Source organism: Corvus brachyrhynchos, unplaced genomic scaffold, assembly GCF_000691975.1.
Source record: "Corvus brachyrhynchos isolate BGI_N302 unplaced genomic scaffold, ASM69197v1 scaffold307, whole genome shotgun sequence".
Classification (NCBI taxonomy): Eukaryota; Metazoa; Chordata; class Aves; order Passeriformes; family Corvidae; genus Corvus; species Corvus brachyrhynchos.
Window position 1 is genome coordinate 573,710 of NW_008239288.1, and position 13,582 is coordinate 587,291.

General features: G+C 39.2%; 1 protein-coding gene across 1 annotated transcript in view; it reads right to left on the minus strand.

The window, feature by feature from the left end:
• Positions 1-757: 757 nt before the first annotated feature.
• Positions 758-13,582, minus strand: part of KIAA1324L (KIAA1324 like) — a 47,055-nt gene continuing 34,230 nt past the window's right edge. The window contains 6 exon segments of the mRNA XM_008638362.2: positions 758-3,676; positions 6,334-6,499; positions 7,187-7,365; positions 8,139-8,265; positions 10,439-10,540; positions 11,659-11,755. Coding sequence (XP_008636584.1) covers positions 3,617-3,676; positions 6,334-6,499; positions 7,187-7,365; positions 8,139-8,265; positions 10,439-10,540; positions 11,659-11,755 — 731 coding nt within the window. The 3' untranslated portion in view covers positions 758-3,616.

The following is a 13,582-nucleotide window of genomic DNA, read 5'->3' on the forward strand; positions in this document are numbered from 1 at the left end:
CAACCTGGTGTAGTGAAAAGTGTGTGTGCCCATGGCAGGGGGGCTGGAACTAGAAAATCATTAAGGTCCTTTCCAACCCAAAACATTCAGTCTTTCTACGATCATTCCCTGTTACATTATCTACAACAGCTATTTAAGTCCTCCATGCTTCATGATATGGGACAGCCAGCAGAATTCTTTGCTGAGGAGGAAATGTCATCCCCATTGGTGTGTCAGCATCAATTGTAGCTGCTTCAACTTTTACATTGGAGCATCTGTGCTGGTCACTGCTGGAGAGAAGTCAACAGCCACTGGCTCCTAAAAGGTGACACCTGCTGCTCTCTGATTATAATTAAGAACCTTGATTTTACGGATACTACTGGCTCTGAAAGGACAAAAACTGCAAACTTTTCTCCCTCTACTAACAAAGAATCCCAGAATCTATTTTTCAAAAACAAATAGTCAAATCCTTTCTTTGAACAAGACAGATGACAGATCATTGAAGCTACTCAGCAATTTCCCACTCTGGCTCTAAGACACGTAGTTTTCCCCAAACCTTAATCAATCATATTTGTATTACAAACACCAACCAACATAATCAGAGCCAAGCTAGAACACATTCCTTGTGCATTTCCCCCCAAGCAAGCACTGTCAAATCTGAGACAATGACGTTCTGCTAATTTGCCAATAATTTATACAGACACCACTAAAATGTGCTTAATCCTCAAAGAGATTCAGTTGCTTGACTCCAGATTTCAAAGAAAAGCATGCAAATGTAGCAATAAAATGTATTCCGTTTAATCAAGTGAACACATAATAGACTGATTTACATTGTTTTATGGCATCAAATAAGTTTTCTGATGTGATTCCATGTGGAAGAAAAGGGGGAGGTTGCTGTAAGTATATTTTGGCAGAGCATTAGAGGTCACAGACAGCTGATTTCTTAGTGAAATGTTAAAGGCTTCCAAAATTTGTCTCATGGGAAAATGGAAACTTCCCCTCTCTACTACATCTTTAATAGAAAGAAAAGAATAGCAGAAGTCAGCTCAAATATTTCAGTTTATACTTGCTTAAATTTTGGGAAATGCAGTTTTCTTATTTTAAGGTATATAAGGTCCACAGTATTTGTTTGCATCCCACTATGTTAGCACTGCACCAGATACGCCATTAGACTGCCTGGGAGAATGTTCAGTAACATCATGACAAACCATTTGGAAGCAGAGCTAAGAGTCATACAGCAAAGTCTGTCACAACTGTCAAAAAATTCCATTCCATTTTATTTGGAAAATATAATGGAAAGAGAGAGGAACCAAATGAAGCCTGTGTGGTATTAAGTCAAATTAAATATAGTTCATAAAAATTAAGGCATTTCTGCATTACAGAGATATGGGTCCAGTGATGAAAAAGGAAATAGTGTTGTGAAGAATGAACTGTAATTGTGGCTGAGAAAACATACAGAGAGAGAAGGGCAAAAACTAAAGGAGATGTAGACAGATGCAATTTGATGGCAGTGAAAAGCTCTACTCATGACTGAAGACCTGCAATGTTCAGGAAAGGCTGCAGTGCCACCAAACATCTCAAGTCCAAAATTTCAAATATATTTTTACTTTATTTTATGAATGTCCATCAGATATATATCTTTGATGCTACAACACACTAGTTGAATAAAAATCAACAACATAAAAACCCTCATCATAAAAGATCCAAGAAGTGAAATCCCAAAGCCATAACCATTTACTCTGTGAGCATATCATCTTTGACAACCATATATAAATGACATCATGACAACAAATACAATGTACAATAATAAGTGTGCAATGGTACAAAATATACAAAAAGGAATGTGTATTTAATATACATTCAACATTACCCCATAAAAATCTTTGTTGGGAAAGTGAAGTGCCTTTTTAAGACCAACAGAAAATGTACACCACTTCAGTTAAGATGCCTAAAGGATCTCCCATCAAAAGAGTAAAGCGTGTGTTCTTTCACTGGAACTATAAAATAACTGAGCTGAATTTTCCCTAATGAAAAAAAATCTAAACTTCATAAAATTTTTGTCCACATCTAGGGTATAATAAAATATTTAGAGTGCAGAAAATTCAGTTTAATTTAAATTTTACTTAAAAGTGGGCCCTCTTTTATTGACAGACCTAGCTCAGTCATATAAAATCAAATATCTATATTCCTTATAGTAAAAAGACCATTTCTACCCATGTCACTTTTCTGGTTTTGATGCATTCCACAATTCACACAAATTTGCTGTAATGAAAATAGGAGTCTGACCAGAAGTCAATACATGAATTGTTGCTCATTTTCTCTGGCTCTATACATGTCTTGCATAATTTTACTCAAATATTTTTTGCCTAAATTTCAGATTCCTTTGAGTTCGACCTCAGTGGGAATTTCAGGAAATTATTACTGTGGATATTATGAAGATCACATGCTTATAATGTGGCTGATTTTATGGAAAAGTCCACCTAGCCTCCAGTTTCCAAGGCATTGCTTTGTGCCTTTCCTCCAGAGCTGGTACTTGCCCTGACACAGAATGCATTTAGATGCTGTGCAAGTACATAACCCATGCTTACCTCTGCTGGACACCCATCCATCTATCCATCCATCCATCCATCCTCCCTCCTTCCTTGCATGGGCCCAGGAATAAAGGAGGCTGAGTATTTCTAAGAAACCTCACAACTGACAAAGCTGATCCCTGATTCCCAAAAATGGAGATTTTTGCCGTACCTCCAGAGTTCAGGCTTTGCTGGTTCCCAACCCTGTGAAAGATGACATATATGCCACCCAAGGGAGGACACTGAATCTGCCAAAGATGTCTCTTGAAAGGACAAGCTTCCACAGAGAGGGACAAGTGCAACTTGCACTGTAGGTACCACTTTACATCTCTTTATAGACTTTGAACCTGCTACTGCCTATAAACTCATGGGCCCAGACCTACAATTCACACAACAGCAGTTACCACATTTAAATTTAATAGCACTACGTTTTACCCCAGCCCTGATGGCCATGTCTTAGGCACCAGAAGGGGTTCAATTTGCAGGTGCAACACTGTTCCCTCTTGCATTAGAGGTAAACCCAGACCATCCAAACCTTCAAACCATTAAAATCGGAAGTATTTTCCAAAGTTCAAAACTCACCTGAGGCTCATTCCGAGTACCATTCACAATTTTGAGTTCAAGAGAGACTCACAGTTATGCCAGTAAACAACAACACACAACCTTTGCAGGAGGCTGCAGGCCTCTCTGAAAATCATTTCTTAGCAATATGCATCGAAGGAGGCAGAAGGAAATGAAAGGTACCTATAAATCATATGGCATGCCTGAGTGATGCCCAGGTGAATGCAAAAAATTAATGTTATTTGCAGTATATATGTATATCTCTTCCTGAGTTGAATTTCATTCCCAGTATGGAATCCAAGCATCTGCTTTCTGGTTTTTGGCAAGGTACTCAATCACATGGTAAGGCAATCCAATTTTCTGTTTTGCTTCCTGTCTTCTTTCCTCCTAAATGGCCAAGCATTTCTCACCAAGATCACCACTACAATGTGTGTCAGAATATGTTTAAAATATGGTCCTGTAAAAATAGAAATTAGGTTTGTTTCTTTGAAGGCAGCATTAATTCTTCATATATTCTGGGATCTTGAAGATTTCAGCTGAACAGATTCAAAATTATCTTCCTTTTCCTGAAATGGAAAAGACAGGTTCCCATCAACTGGGTTTCCTCAAAATCTCTCCAGCAGTCAGCACAATCACTTCTTCTCTCAATATCCTTTGCCAAAAACTTCACTTTATTTTTACAACAGTAATTAAGGGCACAGTTTGACCCTTTAATATTTAACAACATTACTAATTCTGTAAAAATTTGCAAAACCAATAAAATTATGCTATAGCTATTGTTCATGGTACTTATTTTAGAGGGTACAGGGAAAGTCTGCATTTCATATTCATAGAACAGGACAGGTTGTCTGAGCTGGGGAATTGCAAGGTAATCATCTCTATGGTTATTATCACTTATTAATGTGTTTCCTACAATATATAAAGTGCTTGAAGCATAGTCTGTGAGTGTGAACACCACGGCCTTGCTCCTGGATTCAAATCTCAACACCTCTTCTGGGGCACCCACAGGACAAAAAGAGTCTACAGATCATCTGTCGTCTTGCAAATCAGGGCTAGAGGGTTGAGTTTTCTCTCTGTTTCCATTTGCTGGGTGACAGCCTAGGCCATCTGGCCAGCAGGCATCAGAGTGAGCAAGAAATGTGGACATACACATCCAAATAGTTTAGAAACTATCTTAAACTACTTTCATAATCTGATTTCTAAAGCCACCCCATACAGATCAGGACTGCCTGGTGCAGATGTGAGAAAGAAGGGGAGAAATTGTCCTTTGCTAGTCTAGTGCAGAGTATGTGCTCTGAAGAACCTGGTACTGTCGTGCTGGAGACAACAGACACAACTAGAACAGCCTCCACTCTGAAACAGGTTTGTAATTATTTGACTTCTATCTTCTCATTAAAAATAACTCATCCCTTTCTATATTACAGGCCTAGCTCTCAATCCCTTGGGTTCTTAAACCCACTAATATCTTTGTGACATGCTGGAGAAACGCCATTGCCTGAAGCTTGAACATACAGTTAGGATGCTGCAGATTTTTCTTTTTCTCTCATTCTACATATCTCCTTTTTCTCCCTTGTTCTCCTCCATATATTTTTTTCTACATTTGACATGCATATGTAGCAGGACATGACCCTCTTCATCTTTTGCATAAATGAGAACTGATGTCTATAACATTTGTTTTCGATAAATATGTAACAAATTTGAGTTATCTGCAGGGATACAGGACACAGAGCTACGTAAGCTAATGAGGTACTGGAAGCTGAGTTTGCCAGCTATTGTTATCTAGCAGTAAAAAAAGAACAAGCTTAGAAATATCTGACAGGCTTGTTGAAAAAGGAGAGAACACTCAGGAAGATTGCTACAGTGGATACAGGAACATTAAAAATCTCCAAGTAGGCATTCAAGTTGTCTGAATACTGAAGTACTAGAGCTTGCTTCTATTTTTGCAACATCACCAGAAAATTTGATGTGATTTGATTTTATTTACATTTTCAATATTCTCAATATTGAATTAAGAATTAATATTGAATTTCTGCCCCTTTCCACAAGGATCAATATTGATTTTGCAGGACAAATAGTCAGGCGGGGGTCAAGGGAAAGTTCTGCACATTATCTGTGCAATGGTAACTTCTCCTAGGAGGGATATCTGGGGAGCAGGTAGAGTGTGGCAAGAGGACACCAGTCTAATAAATAAAGTAAAATAATAAAGAGAAGAGAATACTAAGGGAAAAGAAAGGCAGCACACAAGTATTAATTACACTGCACTCAATCACAGAAAGAAAAAAAAGGCATATAAGGAAAAAATATCAAAATTCAGCATTCCGAGATATTATTTGGACAACAAGTTAGAGTACAATATTTTAAAATAAATTTTTGTTACGATCTTTTAAGAGACCTTCCTAGGAAGGTTCCTCCTTTTAAGAAACTTTCTAAGAAACTCACTTCAACAAAACTGTTTGAAAGGGAAAATGTTATTCACCTGTATCCTGATCATAACAGATGCCCCCACTGCAATCCCTTAAAGACAACACTACCCTTCCCATAGTGCAAACTTCAAGGCACTTGGAACAAAGACCGAAGTGCTTTTGGGATCTACCATGATGGCCCTCTGTGTCTCCTCTCAGAAATGTTCAAAGGACACCAAAGACTTTGGTGCTGTCAATTTAGACATGCAACAATCCACATCACATGTACTGCAGAAAAAAATGCTTTTCTGGTGTTGCTTCCCACTGAAATGGAGGAGGCTGCTGTATTGGACAACAGGCTGAAGCTGATGCTTCCTCTTCAGCTGAATCCTACTCAAAATTATGGTTCTCAAGTCAGCCATGAAGCCAGCCCAGGTGAGCTGCAAGCAGCTGGCTGTTGCCTGTGTTGCCAGTGTTAATTTTTTGTATGTCTAATAGCTTGGTTTGCCTCAGCAATGGAGGTGCCTGTGAGGATTCTGAGCAGAGAGATTTTCTCTGCCATTAGCTGGTTTTTCCTGGTGTCACCCATGCAATAAAAAATGCTGCTGAAATCTCTTTGTGGAGGAAGGAGCATTTACCCAAAACTCTACAACATTTTTTAATTTTATCCAGTCTGTGGATTTCAGCAGATCACTATGGACTGGATGAGGTGTGCGTGGGAGGCTGCACTGCTGTGAAATTAGCATCAAAGACTCATCACATCCAGTAATAAATAAAGGTAATAATTATTTTTAGCGTTAATATTGGTAATTACTACTCACCTTTGTTGCCAAGGACTTGAGCTTTCCCAGCAGTGACTGCTTATTTGAATATACTATTTCTTCTTCATTATCTTCTCCTTCCATTATAGCACAGCTGTCAGCAGCTGGCAGTTCACACTCTTTTGAGTTCGTTGTCATCACTAATTTGGAATATTTATACTCCAGCCTGAAGATACAAAGACATACAGGAATGGATTTTTTCTCAAACGCCCCATACTCGGGGTTTTTGTAATTTAGATTATCTGCAGTCCTCCCATATAGTTACTTCTGAGGTATTTAGCAGAAATTAGATACTTTTCAATCATTAAAAATATGTAACCAAAATAACATTAACAATACACTGAGCTCTTACTCTCCAGTTAGTCCTCTATTCTTATAAAAGAACCATGCTTTCCCAAAAGACCACAAGTAGGTTGAGAGGGATTCCTGCATGAAGAAGTGCTGTCTGGGGCAACAACCAAAATAGAACTGAGCAATATGGTCAAGAATCTAATTTTTTACCAAGGTGAAAGGGACTAATTAGACTGAAGATACTCTTCTGGTCTTCAGAGCTTGAGAAAGCCGTGTTGCTTCAGAACCTAAACTCAACTTCAAACTCTCAAGGGTTAAAAAGACAGTTGCTATTGGGAAATTATGCCATTATAAATTACTGTGGATTTTCTATACTTTCCTCACCAGGATTTTTTATAGCCACTGTTGACAGAAGAAACATCACCTTGCTGTATGAATGGGTTGATCCTACAGGGTACTTCTCATCAACAGTGTCATAAAGTCAGATCCAGGAGAAGTCTTTCTGTTCACTCCATCAAGCTTTTAGCTAACTTTTATATATAATACAATTTGCAGTACTTACTTCTGGTTCTTCTTCCAAAAATAGCAAGTCAAGGCTATGAGCAGAACGGCTGTGAAAGCACCAACACCAGCTCCAACTTTAAGCCAAAAATCCACTGTTTCACAAGTGCTGGTCCTTTTTTCTGGCAAGGGAACTCCTTTGATGCAATGCTTTGGCTCATTCCATACATACAAGGTTTCCTTTCAAACAGAAAACACCAAAAAGTGAGCTGCTTGTAGGAAAAGAGAGAACTGTTTAGACTTAAGAGAAAACAAGCTGTTCTGAGGTAGAAAGATCAGATAACTTTTCAATGAAAGCAAACCAAAACACATCCTTCAGGTTTTCAGACTCTAGGTGAAGTCATATTGTCTAATCAGTCATCCCCTTGCTCATGCCTACAGGTTCAGGCATGGCAAAAGGATTTCCTCTTTCATATAGCTCTCCACATGGCTCAATATGGATTGGACAGCTATTGGGAATGAGTTGTGCCTGCACAGGAGCTCTTGATCAACAGGACAGTCTGACCCTGTGGAAGGACTTCCTAATATTTGACTAGAGAAGGTAGAAGCAAAAACATCACAAGCAAGTAGATGAATTTATGAACTGAAATTTGGAAACCTTTCCAGGCCTGCCCCTGATGTTTATGGCTATTAAAGAAACAAAGTCCTTTGGGCACTCCATCCTTCAGAAATAACTGGCCCGCATGTATGAATGCATTGAGAGTTCTCATCCTTACTCACACAGCTGGTCAGCACAAGCCAGCTCTCCTCCAGGAACCACACTACCATTGGCACAAACATTCCTGAGTCTCGACACAGCTCCTCCCTTGGCCTGCATCCAAGCCAGCTCAGAGCCTGGGCTGAGATCTTCCAACCCTACCTGTACTTATGTATCAATTTGCACACCAAATTTCAACAAAAGTCCAAGTTATACCCAAATGAGCCCACTTGACTCGGAGACATGGGTTGTGTACCTGAAATCCTTTTTTGCAGGCTCCCTCAATCTCATGGTAGTCTTGCTCTGTGCAGAGAGGACAAGCTTCTGCACTTTCCCATACAAAGTAGAAAGTGCATCCATCGCAGGTGCCCGCGGGGCAGGAGCTATGAGGAGAGCAGAGCTCAGTTATCAGTTATGAAAGAAACACTCTGGGGTTTGCATCCTCATCCACATTCTGCTGCTGAAGATTGGGAGTGGGAAGTAGGAGAAACGGGTAAACATCCATCAAGTCAGCAGATGGAAGAATCTGGGGGAAGAATTTTTCCCAGTTTGTAAAATGCTTTCTCAAGTGAAAACAGGTGTTGAGCTATCAAAGCTCTAAAATAACAATTCAGTTTCTGGCAGGGGGAGGGGAGGGCTTACACCAGTGTTTCACCAGTATACACCTCCATCACTTTTCCCCTGCACACGGTGGCTGTTCCAGGTGAATGCTGCTATCTGGTTCCTGTAGTTGTTCTAATGATGTCTGGGTGATTTAGTCCATATGGAATGGACTTGTCCTGTCATGGTTAATTACTAGAAGGATGTTCACCAGTTAATGAAGAGATAACAGCTTCTCTTACTCTAAGAAAAACTAATGGCCTATTTTGTATTCAGCCTGCAGAAGAAAGTTGTACTGGCAGTGGCAGGACAGTCACGTAGCTTTTGTTACTGACAATCACATCAGGTCTAACAGCAGCAATGGCCAAAAGTCCATGCAAGAAGTTTGGTCATGCAAATATGAAATATATTCATGCAGAAAAATGCATTTAAAGTTGTGTTGTTCCATATCATTTTGAAACCTGATATCCTGATCTGAAGCACTAAAATCCCCAGCTCTAAAAAGCCCATTCTGGCTTATCTAGATTTGAATTTCTGAATTCAAATTGTGAATTACAGAGCATTTTTCCAGCCTACATGGCAAGAGCACTGACAGACCTTTCTCCTCAGCTGCTTTCATCTTACTGTAGCTTCATGTGATACTAAACAACATGCCTGGAGGATCAAGGAGCTACATTATTTGACATATATCTGATACCTCACTGTGTGAAAACAGCTGACTGCTGAGCTAATCAAAGGGGGATAGGAAAGGAGAAGTCAACATGAACTGAGATAAGGTACATGTGTCAGCTGTGTGCCATTTCTGCCCATGCTCACACTTTTAAAAGCAAGGTAGGTTGTTCGTCTCACTTACTGATGCTTTATGACAGTTCACATCGTGTTTATCCTATGGTACTGGAAGAACAACTGGAGAATTTTCACATCACAGCTGACAGACAGTGGCTTATTGCCCAGCATAATTTGTAGTGTGATAGGTCCCTCAGAAACTGGGGTAAGCATCTCCAAAGGTGTTCAAGTATCAATCAATCAATCCACTTCACCTGTGAAGTAGACTCTACTTTGCCTTCATTCAGGCAAGCACAGTTCATGTGTCCTGAGAGGGACAGGGATCAAAGCATCCCACACTTCTCGCACTGTTAACTTTTGGGAAGAGGACTTAGCTTTTGGAAAGGAGGCTGAGTAAAAGGGCAATTAGCAGATTTATACTAACATCCAGATGGACTAAAATGGGCCTTGATAACCAAAGAGGAGGATTATCAGTGTTGAAGGGAACTTCTGAAGAATCACAGTGTGTTGCTAAAAAGTAATAGAATTGATTCTTTTACTTTTTTTTTCCTTCATAATTTTTCAGTTATGCTTATGCTTGAAGTTATGTTTATGCAGGCATAAACAGGATTTTGAAAGAAAGAAGCTTTTTAAAGTCCCTCAAATCAGGCTGAAGGGAAAAAAAGTCAGGCAAATTGAACACAAGTGGTACAAGGTGGCCAGGATACAGTGATGAAACACATAAATAAATATATCCCAAACATAAAAAAGACAGACAGAGCTCTCATAAGCATTGCAATAGCAGATTTCAAAGTCCCCAAAAAAATAATTTTCCCTAGCCACTGCTGTAGATCAAGAAAGAAAAACTACCTCTCAAAGCCTCGACTAGGCAGTTCTAATCAGGAGGCCAGTGATTAAAATAAGGAACTGAAATAAAGGAGAAGTGAAGACAAGAAAACATCACTGCATTTTCTTTTGCCTTTAAACTCAGAACAACCTGCCACACAGCCTAAACACAGTCAGTTGGTCTGCTGGAAGGTGATGGACACCTAGGAGAAACAAGTGACTGATGAGGGAGGGAGCACTCCTCATTTTTATTATATTACAATATAAAATTACTAATGAGTTTTGTAAAGATTACCTGAGGAGCAAAGACTTTTTGGCACTACTAGGACACAAAGACTGAAATACCTGGGCACAGAAAGCTCTCCTTGGTCTGGTTTGTTGGGGTTGCATCTCATTGTCACAACAGTGGCGCGGCCATTTTCACAGGAGGTTGTCACTGTTGAAGACCTAATGTCAAACAAGAGGAGAAAAGTAACACATTTCCACTACATTAAATGGATATTGCTCTTTCATAGGTCTGTAAACATTCATGCAGCTGCAATATTAATGAAATACCCTTTACCACAGCGCTTTTGACTTTGCCAGTTGACAAGAAAAAAAAGAGCAACAGAATCAGGGTAGGCCTCACCAATTTATTTAAATCTCAAAGTGCTCTGAGATGCCACTTTGGGAACTGCTCTGGTTTTCTAGCTAGTTTGAAATCTGCTGAGTCAAGGACTAAACTTTCCCACAAAACAGAACAGAACAATTGAAAAGGAGAATCACAGGTGCTGTGGTTGGTGTGTTACTCTGCTGGAGAGGTTATGATGGCTCACTCCTGGCCTTGCAACTTGAGAACCAAACTTTCCTGAAATAGCACAGGGCAAAGGGGATTAAAAAAATCTTACTCCAGCATGATAGACATTGTAAGCCAAGTTCATAGCATGCTCAAAGTCGGGTCACTGGTGTGGGGTTCAGTTTGCAGAATCAGATACATAATTCAAGTATTCACATAAGCATAAAGTGCTGTTATACAAAGTCCTATATTCAAATAAGTCTCAGCTTAGAAACACAGCTGACATGAAGACCAGCGTGTAGACATCTGAACTGAGCTGATCTTTGAGCTACTTCCTACCCAAACTGAGGCATTCTTTTTACAGAGAAGAGTGAAGAATAGGAAAAGCATACTAGTAACTGCATGTCAAAACAATTACTGTTAATCTTGATTAGTTTTTTTTTGTAGCATCAAAGTAAACACAAATGAAAGTGAAAGAAAATACGCAACCAGAAGTGGACATTTCAAAGACATATATGAGAAAATATGGAAAGTAACAGGACACTGAAAGTGGCATCTGGATGAATCAAAGCTCTGGTATCACTTCCTACAGATCAAGCATAATTTAGATTTGAGTAAAGAGTGCTTGCTGATTTTATAAGATGATCTTCAACATGTCAATCAATATCAGGCAGATACTGATTAAAGTGATAAATATTAAAGGTGAGTTAAAGCTTCCCCCTCACAGCTTTGCTTTCCTTTAAACAAATGAAGACATTAGACATAGCAATAAGCAGCATTTTTTACCTACTTGTAAAAGAAATGCACATCCGGAATTTTGCTTGGAGAGGGAGGAAACATATCTGCCTTGATGCTGATATTTTCCAGCATTGTTTCAACAGTAGCTCCTAAAATGTGAGAAAGAAAAAAAAAAAGGAGCAAACTATGAATGGATTTTTGAGGGTTTTACGTGTAGTATTTCCTCAGTCTGAAAGGTGTGGATCTCACTTAATAGCATTACTATACATTACACACATTTTTTTCTAACTTAACTTGGCAGATATATATGTTCCTCATACAGTCTGATTTCCTCATGTAGATATAGCAAAATGAAAAATTTAATAAAACACTGGTGTAAATATTTATTACTCTTTTACTTTAATTTAAAGCTATCGTTGGATATTAAAGAAACATAAAATAATTTAGGCTGGAAAAGGACTGCTGAAGAGATCTGATGCAACCACTCAGAGAATATGCCTCGAATGTATAACACTCACACCTCAAAATCATGTAATGACAATTTGCAGTACTGGGGGAAATGAAATAACAAGACTCAGAAGGATTATGGAATCATAGGCAAGCCTTGATGGCAAAATTTGGAACAAATGATAGCCTGGTGTGTGAACTACATGGATTTTGGGCAAAAGCTGAAAAGGAGGAAAATTCTATAAACCGAAGTTCTTAGAGATCCTTTCAACCCCATGAACCAAAGAAGACAGAAAATATTGGTGTTCCACTGCAACATTTCAGAAGAGGGAGTTGTACAAATGGCGCTGCATCCTTCTAGGGAGTTAAAAATTTCTAGAACAACAAGAAAAAGTGGTAGTGGTCAGAAACTGGTAGAAAGACTAAAGAAAAGAAGTTTTGCACTTGTTCTTGAAACAGTCCATAGAATCACAGTTTCACAAAATGGTTTGGGTTGGAAGTGACCTTAAAGGTCATCTTGTTCCAACCCCCCTGCCATGGGCAGGGACACCTTTCCCTAGACCAGGTTGCTCAAAACCCTATCCAACCTGTTCTTGAACACTTCCAGGGATGGGGCAGCCACAGCTTCTCTGGGCAACCTGTGCCAGTGTCTCACCACCCTCACAGGGAAGAATTTCTTCCTAATAGCTAATCTAAACCTACTGTCTTTCAGTTTGAAGTCATTCCCCCTTGTTCTGTCACTACACACCCTTGTAAAAAATCCCTCTCCGGCTCTCTTGTAGCCCCTTTAGGTACTGGAAGATGCTCTAAAATCTCCTTGAAGCCTTCTCTTCTCCAGGCTGAACAACCCCACCTCTCTCAGCCTGTCTCCATAGGAAGAGTGATCAGCCCTCTGACCATGTTTTGGCCTCCTCTGGACTCACTCCAGCAGGTCCACATCCTTCTTATGTTAGGAAAGGCAAACTTCAACTATTTTAAAATTTAGCAATTGAGATAAAGAAAGGCAACAGAAGAGCTTGATATCTTTTCTTTGTATTAGGAAAAAACAGGACTATCTCCTTGCTTTCCAAGTCAATGACTGCCCTCATTCCTTCAGTGGCAGGAGACAATACTGGCATCTACTTGGAATGAATGTTTGTGAACTAGCAAACCCATACCGAAGAGTGACCTTTAACAGAGCTTTTGATGACAGTGAATTGTCAAAAGACTCATGGAGAGGGGATATGGTGACCCAAATTACAATGTGGCTCTCACAATGAGTCAAAAAAATGGTAATGGAAAATGGGTTTCAGTTCATGGACAGATACACAATGAGTGAAAGGCAACATGAATTTATGGAGAACCTCTCTTGTTGAACAAATTTGATCTCATTCCTTGAGTGCTGATGAACTTGGTTGCTAAAGAAAGTTATGTAAATTTATCAAGTATTTCACTAATTACCACATGAGATTCTAATTAAAAAGTTAGCAGTGTACTATCAATTAAGCTCACACTCTGCATTAAAAACTATTTAGCTAAGTCATTATAAA